The sequence below is a fragment of the Dasypus novemcinctus genome, chromosome 1 (genome assembly GCF_030445035.2).
Source record: "Dasypus novemcinctus isolate mDasNov1 chromosome 1, mDasNov1.1.hap2, whole genome shotgun sequence".
Taxonomy (NCBI): Eukaryota; Metazoa; Chordata; class Mammalia; order Cingulata; family Dasypodidae; genus Dasypus; species Dasypus novemcinctus.
The window spans coordinates 98,299,289-98,327,022 of record NC_080673.1 but is presented as its reverse complement, the minus strand read 5'-3'; the positions used below and the strand labels follow the sequence as shown (position 1 = coordinate 98,327,022).

General features: G+C 40.6%; 1 protein-coding gene across 5 annotated transcripts in view; it reads left to right on the top strand.

Annotated features, from left to right (window-relative positions):
* Window positions 1-27,490, top strand: part of NFKB1 (nuclear factor kappa B subunit 1) — a 129,708-nt gene extending 102,218 nt beyond the window's left edge. For 3 of the 5 annotated variants that reach the window (XM_058294873.2, XM_071215344.1, XM_058294874.2), the window contains 13 exons: window positions 6,300-6,443; window positions 7,651-7,740; window positions 8,861-9,046; window positions 10,248-10,389; window positions 13,529-13,643; window positions 16,851-17,052; window positions 17,789-17,958; window positions 18,261-18,363; window positions 20,673-20,797; window positions 22,079-22,148; window positions 22,491-22,663; window positions 23,524-23,704; window positions 26,665-27,490. In XM_058294873.2, the coding sequence (XP_058150856.1) occupies window positions 6,300-6,443; window positions 7,651-7,740; window positions 8,861-9,046; window positions 10,248-10,389; window positions 13,529-13,643; window positions 16,851-17,052; window positions 17,789-17,958; window positions 18,261-18,363; window positions 20,673-20,797; window positions 22,079-22,148; window positions 22,491-22,663; window positions 23,524-23,704; window positions 26,665-26,825 (1,862 nt within the window). In that variant the 3' untranslated portion in view covers window positions 26,826-27,490. The remainder of the gene's footprint in view (window positions 1-6,299; window positions 6,444-7,650; window positions 7,741-8,860; window positions 9,047-10,247; window positions 10,390-13,528; window positions 13,644-16,850; window positions 17,053-17,788; window positions 17,959-18,260; window positions 18,364-20,672; window positions 20,798-22,078; window positions 22,149-22,490; window positions 22,664-23,523; window positions 23,705-26,664) is intronic. The other 2 variants (XM_058294886.2, XM_058294875.2) reach the window with 1 other exon arrangement.
* Window positions 27,491-27,734: the final 244 nt, after the last annotated feature.

Genomic DNA, 27,734 nt, shown 5'->3' with positions numbered 1-27,734 from the left:
CATGCTTGTCATGTTACTTATGGTCCATCTTCCACCATAGGAATCATTGTACTATACAGTCCCATGCTTTGTATAATCCATTCAAAGTATATACTCAGTAGTTCTTACTTTCATCACAGAGTTGTACTATCATTACCTCAGTGAATTTTAGAACTTTCATTATTCCAAAAGGAAAAATCCCATACCTGTTTAAATTCCCTATTGTTTTCCCTTAGAATTGAAATATCTTCTTGAATTCTGCATTGTCTTTTATCCTGTTTCCCAATTTTTATAGTGTTATTTTTTTATCAATATGTAAAATTATCTTATCTATTTCTCTATTGCCTATATCCTTGAACGCCCAATAAAAATATCTCCTCTAAGACCACAGACATGATCCTTCTTGTTCAGATATGTCTCCAGCATCTAGAACATATATGGCACAGAGCGAATACTTGTTAAGTGTCTGTGGGCTGACTTACTGAGTGACCACTCAAGTTGTCATCGTCATCCAACAGGCTAGATAGTAATATGTTGGGTGCCATCTAGAAGGACATTAAGACATAGATAAAACATTTTCCTCTCATCCAGAATCATGCAACTCTGAAGTCTGCATCCTCCATGTCATTGGCATTGTACCTAAATGAAAACTTAATGGGAATGGTTGATCTAGAAGAGAACAATTAAAAGAGTGTTGACACAAGGATGATTGGTGTGGCAGTTTAAGTTATTTTATGACCCAAAAAGAAAAAGATTGTTTGTAAACTAACCTATTCATCTGCGTGTGACACCCTTTGATTGCATTAAATTCAGCTGAAGGATGTTTGATTAGATTATGATAAAATTGCTTTGGGCTTTTGTGTTAACCACATCAGTGGGCATGACTCAGGTTGAGTCCCTGCCCCCTTGTTGGGTCTAATATAAATGGACACTCACACAGACAGACACAGGAAGAGAGAGTGCTGTCATTCCCCCTGCCCCTTGCAACTTTTTGCTTGTTGTCTGCGCTCTGTGTCCATTCACTGTGCATTGTTCTGTGTCTGTATTTATTTTTATTTATTTCCCCCTCCCCCCTTGCAGCTGGCTTGTTGTCTCCTCTCGGTGTCCATTCACTGTGTACTCTTCTGTGTTGTTTTGCTTTTTTTTTTTGCTTGTCTTCCTTTTTTGTTGTGTCACCTTGCTGAGTTGGCTGTCTGCAGCACTTGTGGGCTGGGCAGCACTCCGTGGTGCTTGCAGGCCAGTGGCACTCTGCAGCACTTACAAGCAAGCCTGCCTTCACAAGTAGGTCCCGGGATGCAAACCCAGGGCCTCCCATATGGTAGACAGGAGCCCAACTGATCGAGCCACAGCCACTTCCCAAGCTCTGTCATTTTTGATCCTGCCATGTGACAGGAATGGAAAAGCTCAGATAGCTGAGGCCCTGGGGAAAGATGAGCCATTTTCCTGATGGCTTACAGCTGAAATTGGTAAGAGACCAAAACAAACAAGGCTGATATAGACAATCCTGAAAGAAACAAGCCCTATGCCAGGAGAGAGGGGGCTACAGGGTCACTTAAGCATGAAGCCTCAAGAATCTGGGCCATGGAGCTCAAGAGAAAGAGGAAACCTTGAGGGGAAGGAGAGACCAGGCAGAGATCACCCACCATCTTGCTTCAACACATGGCAGCTAACTTTGGTGAGAAAATATCTCTTCTGAGGACTTCAGTTGGATTTTTTTCACAGCCTGGGAATTGTAAGCTTTTACCCCCAAATAAATAACCTTTATAAAAGCCAACAGATTTCTGACACTTTGCATCAGCAGCCCTTTGGCAGACTAATACAGAAATTGGTACTAGGAGAGTGGGGTCATGCTCCTGGCAATTACCAAAAATGCCAGAACAGTTTTATAAAAGGGTAAGGGGTATTGTTTTAAGGAATTGTGAGATACTTGATGGAAAAGGCTTTGTTTGCTTTAAAGAGACTGTTGGTAGGAATATGGACCCTAAATTATTTCTAATAAGGCCTTAGAAGGAAATGAGGAAGCTATTATTGGAAACTGGAGGAAAAGTGATCTGTGTTTTGATGTTGCAGAGAACTTGGCAAGATTGACTCCTGATGTTAGATGGAATGCAGAATTTGAAAATGATAAGCTTGAACATTTAGCTGAGGGATTTCCAAAGTAAATGTGGGAAATGCAGCCTGGCTTCTCCTTGCAACTTATAGCAAAATGTGAGAGGAAAGAGATAAGCTGAGAACTGAATTGTGGGGTACAAAGAAACCAGAGACTGATTTCAGAAATACAAAGCTTCTGGAAATCAAATCCCCAGATGATAGTACCCCATTTGAGGAATTAACTAAACTTGGAACTTGTAAGTCAGGATTAAAAATGCAGTTATCCCGGAAGGACTTGTAGAAAGTCTTACTTGTATGATGGGTTAGACCCTTGCTTCCTACATGCTAAACCAACAAACTTTTTTGTGAGATCTGTATGAACAAAACCACTATCATCCTGAACTAAGGGGTATGAAGGTAAGAGATTGAAGAGCAAACAGCTTTAGGAGGAAAGCCATGAAGTTGAGGACTGTAATTAAGACATTTCCTCTGGCCAAGAGAAGGACCCCACCCATGTATATGGAGAGGTGATTTTGCAATAGGCCTTTGAAGAGGGCGATGTTCTAGCCTGTTGTTTAGGGAGAATTTGGCCACCCTGGGCTACAGAGAGGGTGAAGCACATTCTCCAGGGATTAGGGAAAGTTAGATCACCACCCCACTGCTCTGAATGGGAGTGTGGGCCTGTTCCTTAAAGATTTGGGAGAATTTGGTCACCACCCCACTGCTCTGAGGAGGCTGAGCCTCCTTATTCTGCCAGTGATTAGGGAGAATGTTGCTGCCACCTCACAGTACTATGGGAGTTGATACTATAACCCAGAGATTGGGGAAGTGTGGCCATCTCCCAAATGTTCTTGAAGGGTGAGATCTGGAATGCCACCACCACACAAATGCTTGATGAGGGTGAAGCTGAGAAAATGGTTGTTGACCAAACCTGTGGAAAGGGTGGGCCTCTATTAGGCCCTGAGGAAAAAAAAACCATCATTTTAAGGATGACTCTCAGAGTTTGAAATCTAATAGAGTATGCCCTGCAGGTTTTCAGAACCACTGGGGCCCCATGACACATTTCCCTCCCCAATTCTTCTTACAGTAACACAAAGGTTTATCCTACATGTCTGTCTCCTTTATATACAGGAAACAGATAACTTGTTTTATAAGTTTCACAGGTCTACAGCCAGAGGGTAATTTTGACCCAAGGCAAACTGTATTCCAAAACTGATTTTGATGTGATTTTGTACTTAACATTGCTACTGAAATGATTTAACATTTTTTAGGAATATTGTAATGTCTTTTGGGGATTCAGAGGTAGAGTATGGCAGTTTGAGATTACTTTATGAATCCCAAAAAGAGAAAGATTATGTTTGTAAACTAGCCTTTTCATCTGGACGTGATACCCTTTGATTGTATTAAATTCAGCTGAGGGACTTTTGATTAGGTTATTTGGTAAGATTGCTTTGGGCTTTTGATTCAACTACATCAGTGGACCTGACTCAGGCTGAGTCCCCGCCCCCTTGCTGGGTCTGATATAAAGGAACACTCACGCAGACAGACACAGAAGAGAGAGCTCTGTCATTTTTTATCCTGCCATGTGAAAGAAAAGAGAAGACTGAAACAGCTGAGGCCCTGGGGTGAGATGAGCCATTTTGCCTGATGACTTATAGATGAAAGTGGGGAAGAGAAGAGAACAACCTAGATTGATAGAGAAGCCTGGAAAGAAACAAGCCCTACGCCAGGAGAGAGAGGACTACAGGATCACTTAAGCATGAAGCCTCAAGAAGCTGGGCCCATGGAGCTCAAGAGGAAAAGGAATCCTGGAGGGGAAGGAGAGACCAGGCAGAGATCACCTGCCATCTTGCTTCAAAACATGGCAGCTGACACTAGTGAGAAAGCATCTCTTACGGTGCCTTGAGTTAGACATTTTCATGACCTAGGAACCGTAAGCTTTTACCCCAAATAAATAACCTTATAAAAGTTCAACAGATTTCTGATACTTTACATCAGCAGCCTTTTGGCAGACTAATACAATTGGTTAGGGAAGAAGATAGTTGAGGAACTATTGAAAACAGAGAAAGACCTCACTTTTCAATCTGAAAAGATAGATATTAGGAAGAACCAGGATCATACTCTTTGAACTATGAAGGGTATGGAAGATACCCAGTTATCTTACTGATGAACTAGAACCTGAAAAGTGAAAATGAGGTGTGTTTAAAGCTTATGCACAGCAAAAGATGATAGAGGCAAAAAGTTTATCTAAATTCAGGGATTAAACCATTTTCTAACATAATAGATTATGACAGGAAACAAAGATATTTTGGAGTGTTTCCCAAAGATTGTCAGCCTAATGTAATGGAAAGATCACTAAAATGGATCTGCTCTTCTGTCTGCCCAGACCTCAGAGAAAGCACCTAACCATCCTGGCTTCAGTTTCCTCTTGTGCTGCTGGCCACTATGGGCCCTTCTAGAATAGGTTGATGTTCCCTAGTACCCAACAGTGCCACTGCCAGAGGCAGCCCACATGAACCCAGTATGAATATCACCATGTTCAGTTGCATGGAGATTCAGATTTGGGGTTCCCATTTTATGAAGTTTGCCATGAAATTTTCTGTTTCAATTTCTTGCCATTGATATCTTACTGACTGTAGGATAAGTTGATATTTTTTAAGTCCCTCTTAAAAATTTCCATTTACTGCTCTCCATACTTCTGCTTTATAAGGCAAAAGGAGTACCTAGAAAATACTAAATATTCTCTTTGCTAGAAAATGTGTCAATAGACATTTATTTCTCATTATACACAAGGTTTTCTGCTTTCCTCTTTGTTTCATATTTCTACGATAACCTATGTGCAATCAGTAGTTTATGGGATGAGTAATGAGTATGGCTATCAATTAGTTATGGTATAAATCATAAGGAAATTTTATAGATGAGAAGAAAAGGGAAAAAGAAAGAAGAAACAAGAATGCAATAATAGACCACAGAGGCAGAGACAGATCTCAGAAAGGCAAGTGGGGCTGGTGAAAAGCACAGATAGTGTGAGAAGTGAAAAGAAATGACAGCGAAGGAAAAACAGAGCAACCGCATGAGGAGTATCAGAAGAAATATAAATAGTTTATAGACCTGGGCAGTCAAAAGTCTCCAAGGTCATCACTGTGTTTTAGTCAAATGGCAGTTTTAGACATACAGTCTCCTGTAGCTCATCATCACCAAAACCTACAGCTCCCTCTTTCATTGTATACCTGGGGTCCAACTCTGCCTATTATCATGGTGACAGTAAGAAGCTGTCTCTGCCTCTCACTTTGACTCTTCTTCCACCTGTCACATGGCAGATGAATCTTCCTATGCACATCATTCTCCCACTCAAAAACAGTCAGTGGCATTCCTGCCTGTAGGTTAAATCCCTTAGCTTCATATTCCAGGCGTTCCACAATATGATCCCAATCAACCCCACTTCTCAAAAATTCTTTATACTAATCTTTCACTGCAGCTGATCCACTGCTGTTCTTTTAAGCACCCTGTGAACATTCTTTCCCTGTGAACATTGTTCTTTCTGTATCCCCTTCCCAGAATATCCTCTCTCTTCCCCCTCTTTATTTAAAGTTGATTCTGGGAAGCCTTTCTTGAATTTTCCAGCCACAGAAAACTCCTAGAAGCCCTTTCCTAACCCCTGAAACACTCGTCTACACCATGAATTTAGCATTTATAGCCTTATAAAGCTATCGCTCTAAGTCTTTCCCCCATACCTTAAAATTATATTGGAGGGTTCTTGAAAGCAAAGACATTATGTGATGTTTCTCTTTATCCCCAGCACCTAGGTCATAGTACATGCACAATAAGTGATTAGCTGATCAATAATAGTTGATTTGTGCAACCAAGTGAAAATCCCCAATAGTCCTTTCTTAGTAATTATCTTCAATATCTTACTCTTTGAAATGCAGTCTAGTCTTCCACTAATTTTAACAACACTGAGGACTTGAGAAACTGTTGCAGAGAAGGTTTGGGTGTGAACTGTTTCTGTGGTCTGTCTGAGGATCATTCTCGGTCTAGTTACCCCCTGGAATAAATGTAATGCTTCTTGAAATTTGGCATCTCTTCCTCCTCGCGTGCTTTCAATTTCCCTTTAAGATGTTTAAAAATACCATCAGAATCAATATTCTTTCTGTGGCTAATATTATAACCAAATTAATCTTCTCTCCTCTGGTTTCTCTTCCTTTTGGCCTATCTCTCTTTAAATACAGATAAAGAGGAAGTGCAGAGGAAAAGGCAGAAGCTCATGCCCAATTTTTCAGACAGTTTTGGCGGTGGTAGTGGTGCTGGAGCCGGAGGTGGAGGAATGTTTGGTACTGGTGGTGGAGGAGGGGGCACTGGAAGTACGGGCCCAGGTAAGAATAGAGATTACTCTTTGTAAAGCTTTTTTATATTTAAGACGGGAGAATTTTCTTTTCCTAGGTTTATAAGCATTTCTGTAGGTTTTGTGGCATTTATTGAGTGTGATAAAGTTTCCCACAATGCAGTTTTTTTAAATATTCAAAGACGTGTGTTCATTTTATAATATGTTGATAATGCCAAAAATAGTAGCAAGAAATAAGTCACCCAAGGCCAGTTATCCAAAGAATACTACTAGTAACATTTTTATATAGTTCCCCTTTCCTTTTCTTTGATTTTGCATAGTTGTCTTGGTGTTTTTTGGTAACATTGAAAAGATCTGATTATATATACTACATTATAGAAAAGTTGAAAATACTGAAAATCCTACCATCCAGAGTTAACCATTTCTAATTCTTATCTGTGCATAAATTATTGTATATATTTTCCAAAATACAGCTGTGATGACATTGAACATGGTATTTTAGTTCATTTATTTGCATTAGCTATTTATTAGCATTGCACCATCATTGTATATAGAGAGTTGTATGTACTGTTAATTAACATAAGCATTCTTCCATGGCATATATACTTTACATAAGCATCATTTAAAATCATTCATAATATTTCATCACATGAACAAATTGTAGTATAATTTACCTGAATGTCGTTTCCTGTTTTCTATATTAAATGCTACACTGAACTTCTTTATCCACATAGCTTTTCTTTTATTCCAGAGTGTTTTTTAAAATTAGATTATTTGACATGAAATTATTTTGTCAAAAGATATGACTTCTACTGTCAGCTGTTTCCCCAATGAGTTTTGCCAGTTTATGCTTCCATAAGAAATGCATGAGACTGCATAGTTGTGGTTGTTTGCCTGTTTAGGAATCAGTTTATGTTCTGTGTTTGGTTTGTTTTTTCCCTCCAGAGGTTATTACAGTGTCTTCTTTGTGGGCAAGTCTGGGTTTGGGTAGAGACCATTCACTCTTAGCCCTTCCCCTTAGCACAGGAGGAGGAAATTTTCTCCAGCATGAACTCCTCCATCGTACCCCAAGCCTGGTTCCCTGCCAGAATTGCCTAAATGTAAACTGCCAAAGTGGAATTCTGATCTCACCATGACCCCCGTAAAGTAACAGAAGCAGGCACAAAGTTCTCACACAATGCTTTACTGTGTCTTTGTAAAAAATCATCATGTCTCCTTCATTTTATTTGCCATTTCAGGGTATGGCTTCCCTCCCTATGGATTTCCTACATATGGTGGAATCGCCTTCCATCCTGGAACCACTAAATCTAATCCTGGGATGAAGCATGGTAATTAATGATTTTTTTTTTTAACATGAAGAAGGAGGAAGATTTAATTAATGCCAAAACGTTTTTTTTAATCATTACGTGTCACAGTGGTATTATCCTGAAAAGAATGATGAATGCAAGTAAACTAACATGTTTTTCCAAAAATTCTTCTCTCCTGTAGATGAGATTAACTCTTTTCCAGATGCTTTGTTTATTTAGATATTTTCTTTTTAAGTGGCATGAACTAGAGATAGAACTGAGCATTAATAAGGGACATAGGGCTATTGAAGCATTTTTTAAAACATCACCAAATCTAACTATTCTCTCTCTTCTTTCTCAAATAATGTGCTTTTGAAATATTTTTATTGGGTGGGTCTTTTTCCCATCAAATGTATCCCCCAAGAAGCAGTTGTTGCACTGTGTATATTACATGTCCATTCTAATGAACCCATTGAAGAAATACTACAGTAAAATATGCCCATTTATTGAATACCTGTTTTATGCCAGATGCTTTTACGTGTTTTAATAGTAATTTCCATTAGTGCTCTATGAGTAAAACATTAGCATCTCCATTTTATAATGGAGTTCACCAGAGTCCAAAAGTGTTAATTTATTTCTGAAGGCCCATAACCATAAGTGGCAGAATCAAGTTGTGAACCAGATCTGCCCTTAAAACCTAGGTGTTCCCCTAATTCCTGTCTGATTGCTTGGTCAGACTTCAGAAAGCTTCATTAGAAATGGTGCTCTGGATATGTCACACACTGAGGGATGTGACCTGAGATCACTTCTTTCCGACTTGCTTTGTTAATTAGCATTAGGTAAAAAAAATAACTGCTCTGCTTTCAAGAGCTTAAAAAATTCCACTTTCCTATAATTCTCAACAGAGCTTTATTTTCATTTTTCTCATTTACAGATAAACAGAATGAGATATAAATTTTTAGAAGTAAGAGTTTTAAAAAGCTCCAAGGCATGTTCCTTATGATTTGGCCATCTTAAAAAGAATTTTAATTCATTTGTTTTCTTTCTCTTTGTGATAAATTTGCCTCTTACCTTCATCTGACTTTAATTGAAACTATGAATTATAACCTAATTAATAGATTTTACTAAGAAAAAAGCTGATGTTTTTAATTTACCCTACTAGGAACTATAGACACCCCATCTAAGAAAGACCATGAAGTTTGTGACAAGAATGATGACAGAGATGCTGTAAATCTTTCTGGGAAAGTCATTGAAACCACAGAGCAAGATAAGGAGTCCAGCGATGAGGGTGATGAGGTTACTCTGGCCTATACAATGGGAGGAAAGGAAGAGAATTGTAGGTTTCAGGGTAAGTGATCATCCAGATGATTACACTGTGTTGGGTGGGGGTGAAAGAGAACTCAGCTATAGTGTAGAAAACTATTTCCAGAAGACAGGTTTACTTTCTGTTAATCAACAGGTGATATATCAATACCAAGTGCAATGTGCCCTTGAAAATCCCAATATTCTTTGTCTGTCTTCTGAAAAGCATGTGTCAGGTCATTTTAGTCACACTGGGATTTCCATTTCCCATTGTTATCTTTGAACACAAAGTACAGAAGTTTAGATGCACATTCTCCAATCCTAGTCACATAGTTGCAGGATATCATGAGAGATAATCTACTTCCTGTATACCACAGAGAACAGTTTCCATAACCTTAATAGCCGCCCCCCTCAAGAGTCTAACTTGATGGTCATATCAAAGTGGAACTGTGCCTGAAAATAGGAGCTTTTCTCTTTATCCTGTCTCATGCTTTGAAAGGTTAGGATTTGGAGGGATCTCTGTACTTTTGAGTGTACTTTGAGCCAGTCCCCATTAGAATTTATGTCATAATTCTGTATCTTCCTACATCATGCTCAGGATACATAATATAAAGGGAAAGATAGTATATATTTAGACTTGGCAGCCATCCGTTGTCTCTTTTGCATATTCTTTATTATTTTAAACACCTTTCTTCAAATGTACAAATGATGCTGAGCTAGGGGTTCATGTAAAAACAGCCCACGCACAGGGTTTGATCCTTGCAACATTATTTGCTAACACCTGATCTTGAGGAAGTGAACTTTACAAAAACATCAATGGCTCATGGAAAGTCTGCCTGGCTGTCTGTGGCCATGCTTGTATATTAGACACTTTGCCTAATGAGATAGTTGTTAAAGACTCCAATGAAGGATTATTTCAAGTGATTGATTACCTAGAGTTCCAGAAAAACCCATCAACATTATACAGAGATTGCTTGATTTGCCCTTATAACAGACACTTCTGAACTTTCTCCCTCTACCCCCAACAAGCTATAAACAGACTTTTCAGATCAGTCTCTAACTCTCTTTGTGAGTAAGCCAGTTGTTCAGTTGTAAAGTGAGCACAATCCAGAAACACTGAAAGGAACATTTTTGGCTATGATGATGTATTGAGGTGTCAGAAAACACTGATGTGTGGATAGTTTTGTCCTCAAACATTTAAAGCCAGTAAAAGAATCTCAGCTAGGATTGTGGCTCTTGCCTTGCAGATAATCTCTTTCTAGAGAAGGCTATGGAGCTGGCCAAGCGGCATGCCAATGCCCTCTTCGACTATGCAGTAACAGGAGACGTGAAGATGCTGCTGGCTGTTCAGCGCCACCTTACTTCAGTGCAGGATGAAAATGGGGATAGGTAAGTCAGGACTCTTGTTCTGGAGTAGGAAAGAGAGAAAAGAATTGTTTGCACACTGGCTAGAGAGAAAAAGAATTGCTTAGGTACTGGGTCGTGTGAGTGGAACACCTCTCAAGGAAGATAATGTGTCAATAAGTTTGCATAGTGTAATTTGCTTCTCCTGTTAGACTCTGGAAAAGCTGGCAGTACCCATCTAAGAGTGTCAACCTTTGGGCAAGAAAATTAAAATGTGTGTAGGGAATGCTCCTTTTTGAAAAGCCTTGCTTTATTAACTGAAATAATATTTGGAGAATTGTTAAGAGACCTCATCAAATCCCTAAGCACTGTTAACCCGACTGCCTATCTGTAATGATAGAGTACTCAAAATAAGCCCAATAAAAGCAGCAGCAGCAACAGAAATGACTAAGAAGCCATTGTCATTCTCTCTCAGTTCCTGGTTCCTTTCCTGCTGCCTCTGTTAATGGTCACCAATCTGTGGCTGAATCAGACTCTGGTGACTGCTGCAACCCGTGTGGTGTGGCAGTCTAAAATTCCAAACACCATGCCTTCCATTCCTGCTATTGCTGAGATTATATTTGCAAAGCCACCTGGCTTCTTTCTAAAATAGTTCTCTTAATCCTTTCATTGTGACTTCTAAAATGATCTCAAAAGCCTATAAAAATAACGAGAGGCAGCAGCTTTCAGATATAAGTCAAATGCCTTTCCTAAAACCTTCCTAAAATAGTGTCAGCACTGAGAAATCCTTTTCTGTGAAAGAACTCTTGTGTGCTGTTTTTTAAAACCTCAGTTTAAAAACTGAAACAAATGCTTTAGGAAAGTGCCAACCTCAGGGTTTCAAGCAGAGACCTTGGTTCTTATTCCTTGCAATGTAACCGAAGATGTGGTATAACCATGGCCTTGTTATCCAGTATGAAAGGAGCCAGTAGAGTCTTCTTTTTATAATTGTCATGAAGAGACAGAATGGATTTTCCAAGGTTAAATAATCCAATTAGCTTTCAATGACATCTAACCAGAAGACAAAGCAGTTAAGCGAGAAGGACAACAGTGTTTCAAGTGACATTTTTAGGGTCCTGGTTAATTGATGAGCCTAAAAAAGGCAAACACATACAAGTTAGAAAGTGACTGCTGGTGTTTGGAGGGAGGACTGTAGACACTTAAATACTTAAAGCCCCCGGTGGGACCCCAAGCCTGCTCACATGTGTGGACTCTGGCAGCTTGCCACACTAGTGGCCACAGAGGTAGGCCTTGCAGAGACTAAAGAGGAGTCCTCATAACAGTGAAGACCAGGGACAGCCTTTGGCCATTGCAGCGCAGGCCTCTTGTTTTCATTGAACTTTTTCATATTCAGCTAATAATCTGAATCCTGTGGCCATTAGTCATCACAGAAAATACAATAAAGAACAAAAATAAAAATTTCTGGCATTGGGGAAATTCCCATGAGGGTGTGAGGATTTGTGGGGGAGGAGGAAATGTACTTCTGCTACCAAATGCTGAGATGCTTAAGGAAATTTTTAGGCAGCTTTTAAAATATGACATTTTTCTTGGTATGTGTGCATCATGCCTGCGTCAGATATTCAGCACTTTTCAAAAGCCTTCTTCCAGCATCACATTTCAAGACATGATAGTGAAAGCCTGAAATCATTCATTAAAAAATATCTCTCAAGTAATGAATCACAATCTAGCTCTTTCAGGCCCTCCTATGACAATGTTAATCCCAAATAAGATATACTTGCTCTTGCTAAGAGGTCAGAATAAAGTGGCAACTAGGAGCGTCAAGTTAGAGAAATTCTAGCCTGCACCTCAAATCCCAGATGTGCTGCCACTGTGTGATACTTTGAGTGTGTGCTGCATTTCAATTTGTACTTATTTTGGAGAAGTCATCCTCTTAGGTGTTCATCTGCAACTATATCCTAAGCAGGATAGCTTAAAAGATCACGAGATGGCTTTGGAACAAGACAGACCTGGGCTTGAATCCCAGTTTCACCACTTACTAGCTCTTTGCCCTTGTCTGAGTTCTGTTGTACCTGTAAGTCTCAGGTACTATTATCTACCTCATTGGATGATTGTTATGATAAAAAAGATAAAATATGTTACCTGGTAATTAGAAGCATTCAACAAATAGTAGCCACTTTCATTGCTGTTGTTCTGGTAGTTTCAATTTAATTTTAAAAATATTTTTTATACAGTTATACAAAAAATATTTTATACAATTATACAAAAAATATTTTTTATACAATATAGGTTGGCACACCTACCTATATATATATATTTACCTCATTAGTATAAACCCACTAGATTTAGCCTGTCATTCTTATTTTAGTCCTTAACTGTGTGTTCAGGTCATTAGAACATAGAGTCTGCCTGGAGGAAAATCGCAGACCAGGAACGTGGAAAGACGTGTAGTAAACCACAGTTGCATAACCCAGCGATAAACAGAGTGGCCAGGAGCCGTGAGCAGGGGACTCGCCCTGCTTAGGAAGTCAGGGTAGTCTTCTCCAGAATGTGAAGTTTAAACTGAGTGTGAGGAGGGCGTGGGCATTGTCCAGGCAGAGAAGAGGAACAGGACCGTTCAGGTGGAGGGAATATTGTCTCCCCCAGGAGGGGGAGAAATGCAGTCACATTGCTTCTTCAGAGGTTTGCTTCAGGAGTTTTCTCCCATTAGTTTAAAGCCTATTTCCATTCTCCCTTCTTGGGAGATCTTTAAAAGCCCTCCACATGTGTATTTTGGAAGAAGAGTGACAGGGCCAGGTGATGTAACTAAACTGTTCTGGACATTGTCTATATGTCAGGGAAAGGCAGGGAAAAATGAGAAAAGAAAATTCCCTTAAACCAAAGCAGAGAGACAGATCTGGCATTTGAACTTGGGCCTCCCTGGACTCAAAGCCTGGGTGCCTTTTCACCTCAAGGCGTCAAACACAGAGGCTCCTAGAGACCAGGTAAACACTAAATGAGCGTAGGAGCCTTGGGTAAGCAAGGGGGAGGGACAGAGTCTGTGGAGAGCATGACCCACCTCAGATTCAAATCATTTTAACACCAAATAAAGCTAAGTATGTGGGCAAGTGTCAGTCTGCAAGTCTAACCATACCTTGGGATTCATTTTTTTTTAATACTTCAGTTGATTTTCATTTCTATATTCCAGTGTCTTACACTTAGCAATCATCCATCTTCATGCTCAACTTGTGAGGGACCTGCTAGAAGTCACAAGTGGCTTGATTTCTGATGACATCATCAACATGAGAAATGACCTCTACCAAGTAAGTAGAGATCTCAAGGAGAAAACTGAAAGAAAATCCATAGTTTCTGTTTGTTTATTTCTGTATGTGTTATTTTTAATAATGTTAATAGAAGCAAAAATACAACAAATCATTTAACATTTTTGTAAATTATATCCTAAAAGCCCTTTAGTTAAGATTGTTATTTTGTGAATTGGGATCCTTTTTTGTGTGGTGAAAGCCATTTCATAGCAGTCACTCCACAACAGGTATTTAGGAGCATCCTGCTGGGGGAAGGCAAACTTTAGAAATTGTTCAAACAGTTGATCCATTTCAGAAGCAGAAACTAGAGTAAAAATGGCATATCTGTCAAGAAAAATAAAATTGAAAAAATTATTTGAAAAGGCAGTCATTTTCTAGAATTTTGAAGACTACTGTAAAGCACTTTGACAACCTCCAAATTAAATGTATATCAAATAAAGGGTACTGAAATCAGAACACAGAAAAGTAAAAAGGTTGCTTGAGGAGAAAAAGGTATCTTTCAAAAACAGAAAGACAGCTCAATGTGAGGGAAAAAGAGAACACCAAAGAGTTTTGCCCAACCAGGTTTAAATAGAAAAACAAATTGAGGAACTCTTTTAAAGGGAGCTATAAACACTCAAAAAGAGAGAAGTCAGCTGGAGACGCAGTGAGGCCACTTGATGGGCACATCCAGACTTTTGGAGTGAGGAAATGAGGACCAAGACTGCAGGGGCAGAACAAGCCTGGACTCTGGGCGTTTGCAGCCAGTTGACCTTGGCTGATTCTGTCTGAGGACTGCAAAAAGCACTTGGCCGTGATGGGATTCTACTTTCTAGGGCTCCCCCGTCACCTCCCCTGGTTACTCCCCCACTTTGCTGTCTTCACTCCTGCTCCACTGTCTTCTCCAGGAATCTCCTGGTCACGCCCCTCTCTATTTTCCATCTTTCCCCTTCCTTTACTTGACCCAAAGAGTCTTCCTAGTTCTCCTCCTTTAGGTGTGCTGGGATCCCTGACTCAGGCCTCTTATTTGTAACCTTCAAAAAATTTAGCAAAAATCATGGATAATTATTTACTTTGTAAATGTACCTGGTCCAGTTCTCAGTTTTTAACACAGTGATAGGAATCATTTTTATTTCCTCAAAGCAAAAGTACTAAAATGTTTGCATATAGCTCTCAATAGATTTTTATCTGAGAATAGGTGTTTCCTAATAGGGGAAAATAACAGTTTCCTTTTTGACATTAAGCAGTAAACTTCTGGAAGTTGTGCTTTATGTCAAAGGAAAAATGAAGTTGGGGATCCTTCACTGACATAAAATAACTTAGATGAGGTGTGATTTTAGATTTACATTTAAAGAATATCTTCATCAAACTTTTCATAACATTTTTGGGGGTTGTTGGTATTTGGAAAATGGTTTGGCCCATAAAACTTGATTCCCTTAGACTTTTGAACTCATTGTTCCTTTTAATCATCACAAGTATACAAATAAAATTAGCATCCTTTCAAAGGCTGCCTAACTTCATTTCCTATAGGTCAGATTCAAGGAATTACTTGTTTTTCTGTTTATAAATAGACTCTGCAAAGGACACAGCCCAACAGGATTAGTAGTTGTGATTTATCATGTGCTAAACTCCTTGCTGCACCATTTGGTTCCATATACTGAGACGCTCCAGTGTGCTGGAGACAAAAAAACCTGAAACCACCACCAATGGCACTTCTGCCGCTTCTGATTTTGTGGCTATCAGGAAAATACAAATCCATTTTTCCCCACTTAATTATCACTCTGGTTAATGGGCAAGAGGGCTGGAGCCTCTGGTATGCCATCCAGGTGTCAAACACACAACCATGGCAAGTTTGATTTGAGAACTGGAAACCACTAAAATTTTCACTCTTTTTATCTGTTATTATGGTTCTCTGATAACTGTTTCTGCTGGGAATTTATACAGTTCGGTCAGTAATGTGGGATTATTTGGCAATTGTCTTACACATTCTCCCAAAATTACTTTGATCTTATTACATTTCTGTGGCCCTCTGTCATGTTCAAATCTCTTTCCCCGCTTTGCTGCATCTCTCATTATGTTTTCCTCATGTCCCTTGTTGTATCCTCTTGCATCAATTCACTCCGCCTGCCAGTCATGTCAGCTCACTGTTTGCTCATCTTCTTTTCAAGGCACTGGAAACCAAACCCGGGACAGCCTCCCTCATGTGGTAGACGGGAGCCCAGTCGCTTGAGCTACATCCACTTCCCTATTCATTTTGAGAGGAGGACTCATGGCTGTAGCAGATGAAATTTTGAGAACATTGTTCCATTTTAAGTTAGGATTATAGTCTTGGAAATGAATGAAATAAGGGAGAGTGATAATTTTGCAAAAGGTCAATGTTGTTTCTGCTGTTAAATAACTGTGTAATTGAGCCTTGAATGACCTGGACCTCTTTCATCCTGCGAGGTCCCACGTGCTCTGGCCACCTTGCACCAGCCAGGATTTCGGTGGCCTGACTGTGGTGGCCGCTGTGTCCAGTAACTGCTTACTGAAAGGGAAGGTTTAGGCAAATTGTCACTGGGTGGGCTGGCTTTCACAGTCAGACTTCTGTGAAGATAGGCTTCTTTGTGTAATAATATTTTGCTGTTCTCTGTCTATAACCTCAGTTCTTTGAAACATACTTTAGTGATTGTTTGCCTTGCTCATTTTTGAAAAAACACAGTTTCCAAAACATCTGATTCACTTGCTTTGTGGGCAGGGTAGTCAAATGGACTGTTAAGTAACTATTAGGTGTGAGCAACTCTTGTGTTCATTTGCGCCCTCTTAGTGAGATGATTGTATTGTATTAATTATGATGTTTAAAATCCTATGTTTACAAAGTGAGGGAAGAGTTAATATTGATCTGTCTCATGGAGCCATTCAGTTGAGCGTTTATTTCTTGATTTAGCAAACATATTTTCCATGTGAATAGAGAATGACATTATCTTTCATTGGCTTTCATTGGTTTCTACTTAGAAGTAGTAAACATAAAAATAATCTTAACTATTGAAGGGCTAAATGTTAGTTCAGTATACATACTTCATTAGCTTATGGTATGAAAAAGGAATAGTTCATTTGCGGAAGTCAGGAGTTAATCTGGAAATGGGAAATTGTCCTGCAATTTGATTCCATGTATTACAGTAACAGCCTATAAGTAGTAAGTATGTACAGCTGACCAGGTATCTCCTACCCCTTCTCCACTGTCTCCAGACTCCTTTACACTTGGCAGTCATCACCAAGCAGGAAGAAATGGTAGAGGACTTGCTGAGGGCCGGAGCTGACCCAAGCCTTCTGGACCGCTTGGGTAATTCCGTTTTGCACTTAGCTGCCAAAGAAGGACATGATAGAATTCTCAGTATCTTACTCAAGCACAAAAAGGCCACACTACTTATCAACCAACCCAACGGGGAAGGTAAGAGACACTCATGGGTCATGGTATTACCTTCTCCCTCAGCTTTCTAAACAACTACTAAGTAGTTGATAAATGCTTGTTATTTATTTTTAATGTTACATTCAAAAAATATGAGGGCCCCATATACCCCCACCCCCCTCACCCCACTCCTCCCACATCAACAGCGCCCCCACCACTGCGACACACTCATTGCACTTGGCGAACACACCCCGGAGCACCGCTGCACCACATGGATAACAGTCCACATGTAGTTTACACTCTCCCCCAGTCCACCCAGTGGGTTGTAGGATATATAATGTCCAGCATCTGACCCTGCAACATCACTCAGGGCAGGGAATGGGAGGAAGAAATGCTTGTTATTGGATTTGCTTTCCTTAATCACCTGGAGTTCATCTGTCTCGGGCTCACCATAGCTAGTTCCTTTAAAGGTGACTGGGAATAGTTTGCCGATAGAGGGAAAAAGCAGAAGCCTGAGCAAATGCTGGTCTTTAAGGGAATAATGCAACATTTATTCAGGGGATGTTTATTTGCTCTCAGTGTCTCCTGAGGACATGGTTAGAGACTGGGTTTAAATGCTGCACCAGGGAGTTACAGTGCCTATAAAGAATATCTTGAGTAGATACTCTTTCAGCACTCGAGGTGAGATAGACCAGCGTTCTGCCATTGTCTTCAGTTTCCCTGAGGGCCAGCTTGTGAGCAACCTTCCACCCCGTGACCTTCCTGTGCTTGGGCCTAGGTCTGAACGCCATTCACATAGCCATGATGAGTGACAGCATGCTGTGTCTGCGGCACCTGGTGGCCGCGGGCGCAGACGTCAATGCTCAAGAACAGAAGTCTGGGCGCACAGCGCTGCACCTGGCTGTGGAGCATGACAACATCTCCTTGGCTGGCTGCCTGCTCTTGGAGGTGAAGGATGCACTTATTTCTCTTTGCTTTGAATTCCCAAGGGAGATTTAGCAGAGTCTTTTCAAAGAATTGCATCAGTAATAACATTTCTTCCTACGTTCAGCTGTTAATTTAACATCAGTGCAAGGCTTCAGAGTAGCAGCTTCAGTCATTTTCCTCCCCAGCATCTCTAATGGGGGGGCCAGCCCAAAACAGCAACTGGGCTGGTAATGTGACCCAAGGGCCCTGCAGACATAGGGAGGTAGGGACAAAAAGGCAAAAGAACCTTCCACTAACCCTTACCTGTGTGCCCTGGATGTTAGGGTGATGCTTACGTGGACAGTACCACCTATGATGGCACCACACCCCTGCACATAGCGGCTGGAAGAGGATCCACCAGGCTGGCAGCTCTTCTGAAAGCAGCAGGTAAGACAGCCTGGCAGTCATTGATGAAAAATGTCATCAGGAACACAAACCCAACCCCAAGCAAGGAGTAGAGCAGCCATGACACCTCCTTTATGCCCTGCACACCTGCCACTGAAATGTCTGGGTAAATAAACATTAGAAGGCAATCACATTTTAAGTGCCATCAAGACAGTGTGTAGACTAGTAATCCTGGCTCCATCCTCACAGTCCTGGTAGTTTCTACTCTCTATTTCATCTGTTTGTTCTAGGATTTGGTTGTTTAGGGTGAGTTGCAAAGGCTCTTCTTAGAGATGGATTTAATTCCATGAAGAAAGAATTCAGGGCAGTACCAAAGTCTCTGATCAAGTCCAAAGTCTCCAGAAGAAAATTTTCATTGGTATAGGAAATGATTTAAAGACTTCCTTTTGCAAAAAAAAAAAAATTTATCTTAGAAACTTAAGTTAAACACTCATAAAATGGGCTCTGTGTTGAGCGCTCCTATGTGCAAGGCACTGGAATAAAAATCGTTAGCATCTTATTGACTTCACTATATGCTAGGCACTGTGCTAGGCAATTTATGAAGCACTGCCTCATTTAGTCCACACGATAACTCTTTGAGACCATTTCACAGCTAAAGAAACAGACTAGAGAGAGAACTGGGCCCAGTCCTTGGTCCTATAATGGCCAAAGCTGTGAATCAGACTCCACCAGTCTGAATTTTCAGACTCTCTTCTATCTATTGTGTTTCTTTTCCCTACTATAGTATCTGATTAACATATATTACTCCATGTAATCCTTGTTAAAATCCTGCGAAGTATAGAAAATATGTTATTCTTGCTCATTTTTGAATCCCCAGTGCTTTACGTGTTTCAGACCTCAAGAAATGTTTAATGAAATTGGAATCTCAATTTAGTATGTCAGCCTGCCCTGACATATCTGGTTTACTTTGCAAGATTTAAAATTTTTAAAAGATAAGTGGCTCCTAAGTTCAAAAAAATAGACCAAGTTAAAATACCACCTGAAAAAAATTGAATCCAGAAAGATGCAGGAACTTTTTCTTTAGGAGCACCACATTTTTCTGACAAGTAAAATCATATCCCAAATAAGCAGCACCCTTTTCTTTTCTCCTTTGTCAAAATGAACCTTTTCTTGAACAAGAGACTCTGATTGCAGTGTGTATGAACAATTTTGGAAGTTACTGGTTGTAATTAAGAAATGCCTTCAGACAAGAAGCTGTAACCCTTCCAAACATGTTTTCTCTTGAATTCTTAGAATCCCATGAAAGAATAGCAAGAAACTGTTTCCAATGTATAGATGAAGAAACTCAGATGAAAAATCTAGTTCTACAATTCAAAGTGATGATGAAGGTCACTTTTAAGTTACAGACATAGCTCAACTTCTCCAGTGTTCTGTCCTTAGTTTCTCCACTGTTTTCACAGTCCAGTTATACTTATTGCCTCATAGATCAGTCCCCAAGACCATTAGAATGAAAAAAAGAAATGGCACCTAGATATTTCTTTGACTCTCATTAGCCTCTCTCTTCTTGCTGATGTTAGCACAAATGAGATGTTTTCCCAGCAACACAGAAACAAGTCCCTCTTCCCAAAAGGGTGTGCTGACCTTACCACTATTTATTAGACATCAAGTTAAATACTCTCATAAAAATAGTCTCTAGGCCTTTGAGAAGTAACTCTAACTCTAATCTCTGAGTTACTTTAGATGTTTTCTTGCTGGAGGCAAAAGAACAGACTAGATTTCCCAGGACCCAGCAGCCCCAAAATTTTCACATCTTTGCAGAAGTTTTGTTTTTTTTTTTTGTATCTTATTTCAAGATCAAGGCCCTGACAGTGTTGTACCCAGGAATAAAACTGAGCATGTTGTCACCAAATATCATTCATCTTAGCTCTTTTGAGTGAGCAAGAGAAGAGGCTGAGAAATGCACATTAGCAGGCATGAATTTGAACATTTAGGATCTGAGTCCTAAGGGTGCACCCTAGTTTCTATAAACTGCTTTTTACCTGTCTTCAGATTAAAGATACATTATTTCATTGAAAACTAGTCTGATGAGCTAAACGTGAAATTCCATGCATTCAAAGTCTTTTATTGTATCTTTGGGTATCTAGGGTATCACAAAACATCTTTATAATCAAGATCAATTAGAATTTTAAAAAGTTTTCTGAATATTCCAATAAAACTATGTCATATATTTAAAAGTATATAGATAATTGCCTTTCGCAGCTACTATACTTTGCCTTTGAACTCTGACCCCTGCAGGCAGTGGAAGTTGGCAAGACCGGGTTTACCTAATGCTGTATAACTTGACTTCTCAGGAGCAGATCCTCTGGTGGAGAATTTTGAGCCTCTCTATGATCTGGATGACTCTTGGGAAAAGGAGGGAGAGGATGAAGGAGTCGTGCCTGGAACCACACCTCTAGATATGGCTGCCAACTGGCAGGTGGGGAACGCCGTAGTCCCTTAGATGACCGCTCCTGAGATAGCTGAAGGTTCAGGTGTAAGAATAGATGGTTTTCCTGGTTCTTTATTCTCTGAAGAGCATGCCTTTTATTTTTATTTTTCAGAAAGTCTGCTTGTCAAGAACCATATTTATCTTGAAAAACCTATCCATGAAAGATCTAGGTCAGCTGAGTTCTGAGTGTTAAAGTGGATGCCTGGTCAGATCAAAGTTAAGATTTTAGAGAGGATTAGAAAAAAGAGAATGCAAAATTCACATAAGAGTTATCTGTTCTCAGTTTAGACCAGAATTGTTACCAGCTCTATTTCTGAAGCTGAGGTACCTGTTTTGGTTTGCTTAGAATTTAGCTAGGCACTTTCTGAACATAGAAAGAAATGGGGAACTCCCCTGAGGATTTCAATAAATATAAACAAAATAAATAGATTTAAAGCCTTCCTCAAAACTCCACTAAAATCTTGAGATCTGAAGGTTAAAAAAATTTTTTTTAAAAATGGTTACTAGGTCTTCCTAGCCCAGAGAGAGGAGCCAGATCTCTAATACAACAAAACCAGTTTTCTTGGAGGCAAGTGCTGCTCCACATATAAAAGCTGCTCGATTGCCTTCCTGCAGGTTCTGCTGTGAGCCAAGTTGCCGTGGTAGAGAGACCACATGGCTCCCCAGAAGGCCTCACCACAGAAAGATAACCCACTTCACTGACCCTGTGTTATCTTTACCCCAGCCAGCCAACAACAGAGTGACCTCAGAGAGCACCAGAAAGGCCTCCGCAGCTATAGCTAAATTCCTCACTTAGAGATTTTATTGTAGTGGTTGTTGTTGTTTGACCTAAGACTCTTTCAACCCCTCAGTTAAAATGTAAATGGTGCTAGAAGGCAACACCAAGCCTTGTGAGCATTTATACACTCAGTATAAGCAAGTTTATAAAATTCATTCTCATAAGCCTTTTACTAGGGAGGAGGGGACAGCAAGGGAACAATCTTACCTCTTTGAGTAAGCTCAGCCCTAGCCCTAACTCTCCAAGAGATATCAGTGATCAAAGACTCTCTGAACAAGACGTGGCTGGCTTGGTGGCTCGATTGCCTTTGTCCCTCTGAAAAGCCTTGACTCTGGCCCTCCATGAGGCTGCTCCTGTAGAGGATAACCTCCTGGCTGGCCCCAGAACCCCAAAACTATTCTATACTCCAAAGGCATGCTTTTCTATTGCAGTAGGTTTTCCTAGTGGTCCCATTCATGTGTAATGTTTTCCCATGTTTTTCTCCCCCACAGGTATTTGACATATTAAATGGGAAACCATATGATAAGTCAGAGTTTACGTCTGATGATTTACTGACACAAGGTGGGTTGTAGTAGAACCAGACTCTCTTAACCAGTGTTACCTCCACACTACCATTTAAAGGGGGTTGGGAGAACTAATGCCCTTTAAGCCAGGGTTTACTGTGAAAAACACAGTTCCTTATTTCAGAATCAAAAGATTCTGGAGGTATACAAAGAGAATATCCAGTTTGCAATCTACTAAAATACTTAGTGATACTACTCAGTTGGGATTCTGGTAGCATTCAGGTAAAGTAGCTTGATTGCTTCCCACGGAGGGGGCAGTGGGTGGAGGGAAAGCTTCATAGTCCGTTCAGAGTGTTTCCACCAGGTTAGGACTGCAGTGTTTCTTCTTCATTTCCTTCAGGAGACATGAAGCAGCTGACTGAAGATGCAAAGTTGCAACTCTACAAGTTGCTAGAAATTCCTGATCCAGACAAAAACTGGGCTACTCTGGCACAGAAACTAGGTCTTGGGATACTTAATAATGCCTTCCGACTGAGTCCTGCCCCTTCTAAAACACTTATGGACAACTATGAGGTAACACATCGCCTTACACATTTGACTAGTTTTATTTGACTTTACTCTTAATAAACTTCACTAGACGGGACATAATCCCTTTCCCTCTCCTTTGCCTCTGAGGAAGAAACCAGTCCTTGCCCAAAGCCTGGGAGGGTGACCCAGACCAGGAAGGAAGCCCACCTTCCTGAGAACCTTCTTTTCAAATACCTTGAGATTTGCCCAAGGTCCTTGGGAAAAACACAACTTAGAGGGTCAAGATTGTCACAGAACTTTGATCTCCTGAACAAACAGGATAGAATGTAGTTAACATGCCTGTCTTCTTGTCCACAAGAAGATGCCTTGATCACATGTCAGGACATGGAATCATCTTTCTGGGCGGGGGGCTCCCAGCAGAGCCATTCCCTGTGGTGCTAAAAAGAAAAGGTAGAAAAACATGAGGTGAAGTTATTTTCTGTTGAAAATGTCGTTGTTAGCTCTTGTTTCTCAGTAGTTTCCAGAGATTCAGCTTACACAGAGATACTGCATAAACTTCACTCTAGGTAGAGTTTCACTACCTCCGTGCTTTCCTCTCTCTTTTTCTCTCTCTTTCTCTCTCCCTCCCTACCCCCCCCCCCCCTTGTGTTAGTGTGTTTTTACTCTAAACCACTTTTCTGTGATTTCCTGAGTAGTCTTTGAACTGACAGGAAACCTGATTCAACAACTGCATGTTTTCTTAGTCACTCTTCTCTCTGACCTTTCCAGTCTGGCTCTCTGAGTCGAGGAGACAGCATGGAAGAGAGAAGGGATATGGTGTCAGTGTTTACAGCCTGCCCCTTGTTTGTTACTTGCACAAGGGTTTGAACATGAATATGTAGACTTTCTTCATTTCTTTCTTGCAGGTCTCTGGAGGGACAGTGAAAGAGCTGGTGGAGGCCCTGAGACAGATGGGCTATATTGAAGCAATTGAAGTTATCCAGAAAGCCTTCTGCACCTCAGATACTGCAGCCACCAGCACAATAAATACAACCTCTCAGGCCCACTCTCTGCCTCTCTCACCTCCCTCCACAAGGCAGCAAATAGGTAAGAAAAACAGGGAAAGAAAAGCAGTTCATATTTCCATGCTCCCCCAGCCTGTATCTTCAGTTCTCTTGGGATGTGGCATTGCGGTCCCTACCTCCCCATCATTTCCTGAATATAGCTTCCTGTGTCTCTAACCCCAGGGCACACGTGCTCTACCTTCTGCCTCTCCTGATACACCATTCCTGTGAGGGGGCTCTTCCCATGAACAAAGACCTTGACAAGTGACTTACTTAGATTCACGACATGTATTAAAACCTTACATGAGGTGGATGGCTAAGGAAATATTATTTTCCTCTTATATTAAAAAAAGAGAGAGAGAGAAAATGTGCTGTCCAAAGTTTATAAACCAGGATTAGCTGCCAGGACCATGCACTGATGCTGTGATTTTTTTCCCACCCTGCTGCCCCTCAGTTCCTCCACCTCCTCCAATAATCAGCTCCCTCTCCTGTGCTCATAGCAATGACCTTGTTTTCCACCTTTAACGAGACCATCTTTCATCACAACTAAAAACGCGTAATCTTATGGAGTGGACTCTAATACAGCCCTGTAATCCTGTATTTCCCTGTAGTGTTATTCTCCCACTTTCTGAACAACCATTTCATGCTCTTTTGTAAAACTCCAGCATCCCTTTCCTCTATCCCTCCAATGTCCTTGTCTTGCATTCTCTTGAAAACATAGAGACAGTTAGAAGGAACTCTCTCACCTCTGCACCTTCAGATCTCCCACACCACCTGTACCTGTACCCACATGTCAAGCTTCCATCCAGTTTCTAGTGGATGAAATGTCTGTGCCCCTGTTGAAGAGAGCCCTCATCCTGTGTCCATTCCCTCTTGCCTTCTCTAGGTCCTTGTTCCTCTAGTTCTTGCCTCTCTATCTTGCATTAGCAGTTTTTCCCTCTCAACAGGAATACCTAGCAAGCCTGCCATCATTTCTCTCATCTTTAAAACCAGACCCAAACAGGAAAATAACATTCCTCTCATCCCACATCCCCTTTAATGATAGCCTGATTTCTCTGTTCTCCCATATAGCAAGACTTCTTCGGATTTTTTCATGTTGTTCTTTCTTCACCTCCTCTTCTTGGTCTCCTATGGTCAAGCTACCAGTCCCTCCACTCCACCAGGCCTGCTCTCATCCTGAGGATCAAGAGCCTCCACATCACCAGATCCCTTCTGATCTCACCTCCGAGGCTGCTCACTGCCTCTGCCAGTCAGCCACTCCCTCCTACTCCAAACACACTGCTCTTGGCTTCCCCACAGCACACACACCTGCTTGTCCTCCTGCCTCGCTGACCTGCTTCCCCTTCCCATTTGCAGTCTTCTCTACAACTCATCTTTTAAAGTCTTAGTGCTCCAGAGCCCAGTGAAAGACCTTCTGATAGCCCCAGTCAAATTCAGCCTTGGCTATGTCAGTCAGAAGCATGGCCATTGTCCAGAAGGTCCAGACAAAAATCTAAGAATTGTCCATGAATACTTACTGCCCCAACTACTTCACATCTAATCCACTAAGGTCTCCTCTCCTCTACAACACCCACCTTCATCTCTTGCCTAGATTCCTGTAAGAGCTCCTGACCAGCCTCCATTTCCATTCTGTCCACCTCCCTCTAGTTCATTCTTTGTAGGGCATTGGTGTGATTCTTTTTAAGAAGTAATGAGATTATGTTAATTCTTCTTGTGCACCCACCAGTTCATATATTCATTCAACAAATCTTTAATGAGCACCATCCATGTGCCTGGGACCTTTTGAGGCTCTGAAAATAAGGCAGTGAGCTATAAAAGCAAAGTCCCTGCTATATCCATTCTCCCTTTAAAAATATCACTTTGCTACACTCCCTCTCACCCCACTACCCTTCAGCTCACCACATGTTCCTTCTGTTTCCCCAACTCATGAACCTGACCCAGCTCCAGGGCCTTTGAACCTTCTCTTCCCCTTCCCTGGAGAGCTCCTCTTGCCATTCAATTTCAACATCCGTGTCACCTCTTCAGAGGGCTTTTCTAGGAGAGTAAGGACAGGTGTCTCTGTGTACACTTTAGAAAAGACTAAGGTGTATCCACCAAGAAAACAGCCCAGATCTCCTATATCATGGCCTGGTGCCCAATCCATACAATATCCAGAGAAGTAAGTAAATAGTTATGTCTTAAAAAACACTAAGACCTTAACCTCACTCTTCTAGTACATGGTAGATAACCAAAAGGATTGATTGACTGACTAAGGCAATAAACAGCAAGAGAACAGCCATGCCACTCCCATCAAAGCCATAATATTCTAATATTGGGATTTAAACTCCAAGAAGATGGCATTCTTAGTGTATCTTAGACTTCCCTTTTCCTGGTCACTTTCTATTCATAAGAAAGCATTCACATTGTTCAAAACCCTCAAGATTCTTCTTTCAACAAGAGGAATTCAACCTAATTTTCCAACATAGACACATTTGCATCAAAATCACTTTTTTTTTGCTACCAGTATATTTTGGGGGCAATGCATAGTGTTTAAAAGTATATAAGGTTCAGAGAAATCTTTCATTTTTAGTTCCTACTTCTCTCACCATTTTATTATGCCTAGGTTCAGCAATTTCCCCAGCTACAAAATGGGTAACAGTGGTTGGAAGAATATCCTGATTTCTAAGAAAAAAAAAGGCAGACTTTGAGTCGAGAAAATTCAGAAAGGATTCTGATAAACATAAGACTAGATGGCAAGTGAAGACCTCTGTCCCATTCTGTTTATTCTAAGTGGTATTTTCTACCCACTTAGAATAAGCAGGTATTCTGAGGGGATAGAAAACTGTGAACAGTAGTACCAGCAGAGGTGGGTAGTGGTGATTTGTGGAGCTAATGCACAAAGGTAGGCCAAGGCACTGTTTGGATCTAAATTTTGCAGCCAGCTGAAATGTAAGGTCTGTGACAGCAAAGCCTTTGGCTTGTTCCCAGCTCTGCCCCCAGTGATTCTGTGCTTTCTCTCTTCAGATGAGCTCCGAGATAATGATAGCATCTGCGACAGTGGTGTGGAGACATCGTTCCGCAAACTCAGCTTTACAGAGTCTCTGACCAGCAGCAACTCATTGCTAACTCTTAACAAAATGCCCCCCAACTTTGGGCAGGAAGGATCTATTGAAGGCAAAATCTAGCCTCTTGGCAGTTTTCAACACTGTGTAAACCAAAGCATTGTCCAAAAGAAGGAAGGTAAAGTACATCCAAAGGTGCTCGAAGAAAACCGGCCTGCCTGAATCATTCTGGATTTAATTCAAGGCCTTTAAAACCTGGCTTCCTTTCTTGGTTCGTAAATGAATTTTAGTTCGGTTCACTTAAGATAGTATCTAGCAATCACAGCACTCCGCTGGGCTGTTGCATCCTTGCAGGTGAGGTAGCTTACTGAGCTTTACCAGCTGCTAATGGATTACAGTTGCTTTCTGTTGTCGTTGCTGCTGTCCCTCTGCTGTGTCCCCAAGTCCTTACCCAGTGTTCTTTCAAGCCGTCCACACCACAAACGTGCATTCAGATTAAGGATTAAGAAAAGGCATATTATTAAGTGAAAGTCTCTTGGTGTACAAAAAAAAAGGCTTATTGCTTTTTCTAATGTGGTTATATCTGTGATTTGAAAAAAGAACATGTACATGTCAATATTTAAACATGGTTACAATCAGTGCTAAAAATGATATTTTCCTCTTTTTCTGCATTTTGCTATTGTAAATATGTTTTTAGATCAAATACTTTAATGGAAAAATGTTGGATTTATAAATGCTATTTTTTATTTTACTTTTATAATAAAAAGAAAAGCAAATTGATGACCTCACCTTGTTTGATCTCTGCAAATAATTTTCTAAGATGTTTCCCTGTAATCATGGAAGTCATTCATTGCCTGATTCTCACATTCACATTCCTCTTTATAGTTAACGTTTTTTTGATCCAGAAATGAACAACAAAAAAATTACATTGAAAAAAAGTGTTTTAATCTAATAGGAAAGCTTTGGGTTTGTCAAATCCTTGTCTGGCTTATCTCATTTAGGCTGTAGAACCTCACTTCCTCCATCTCACAC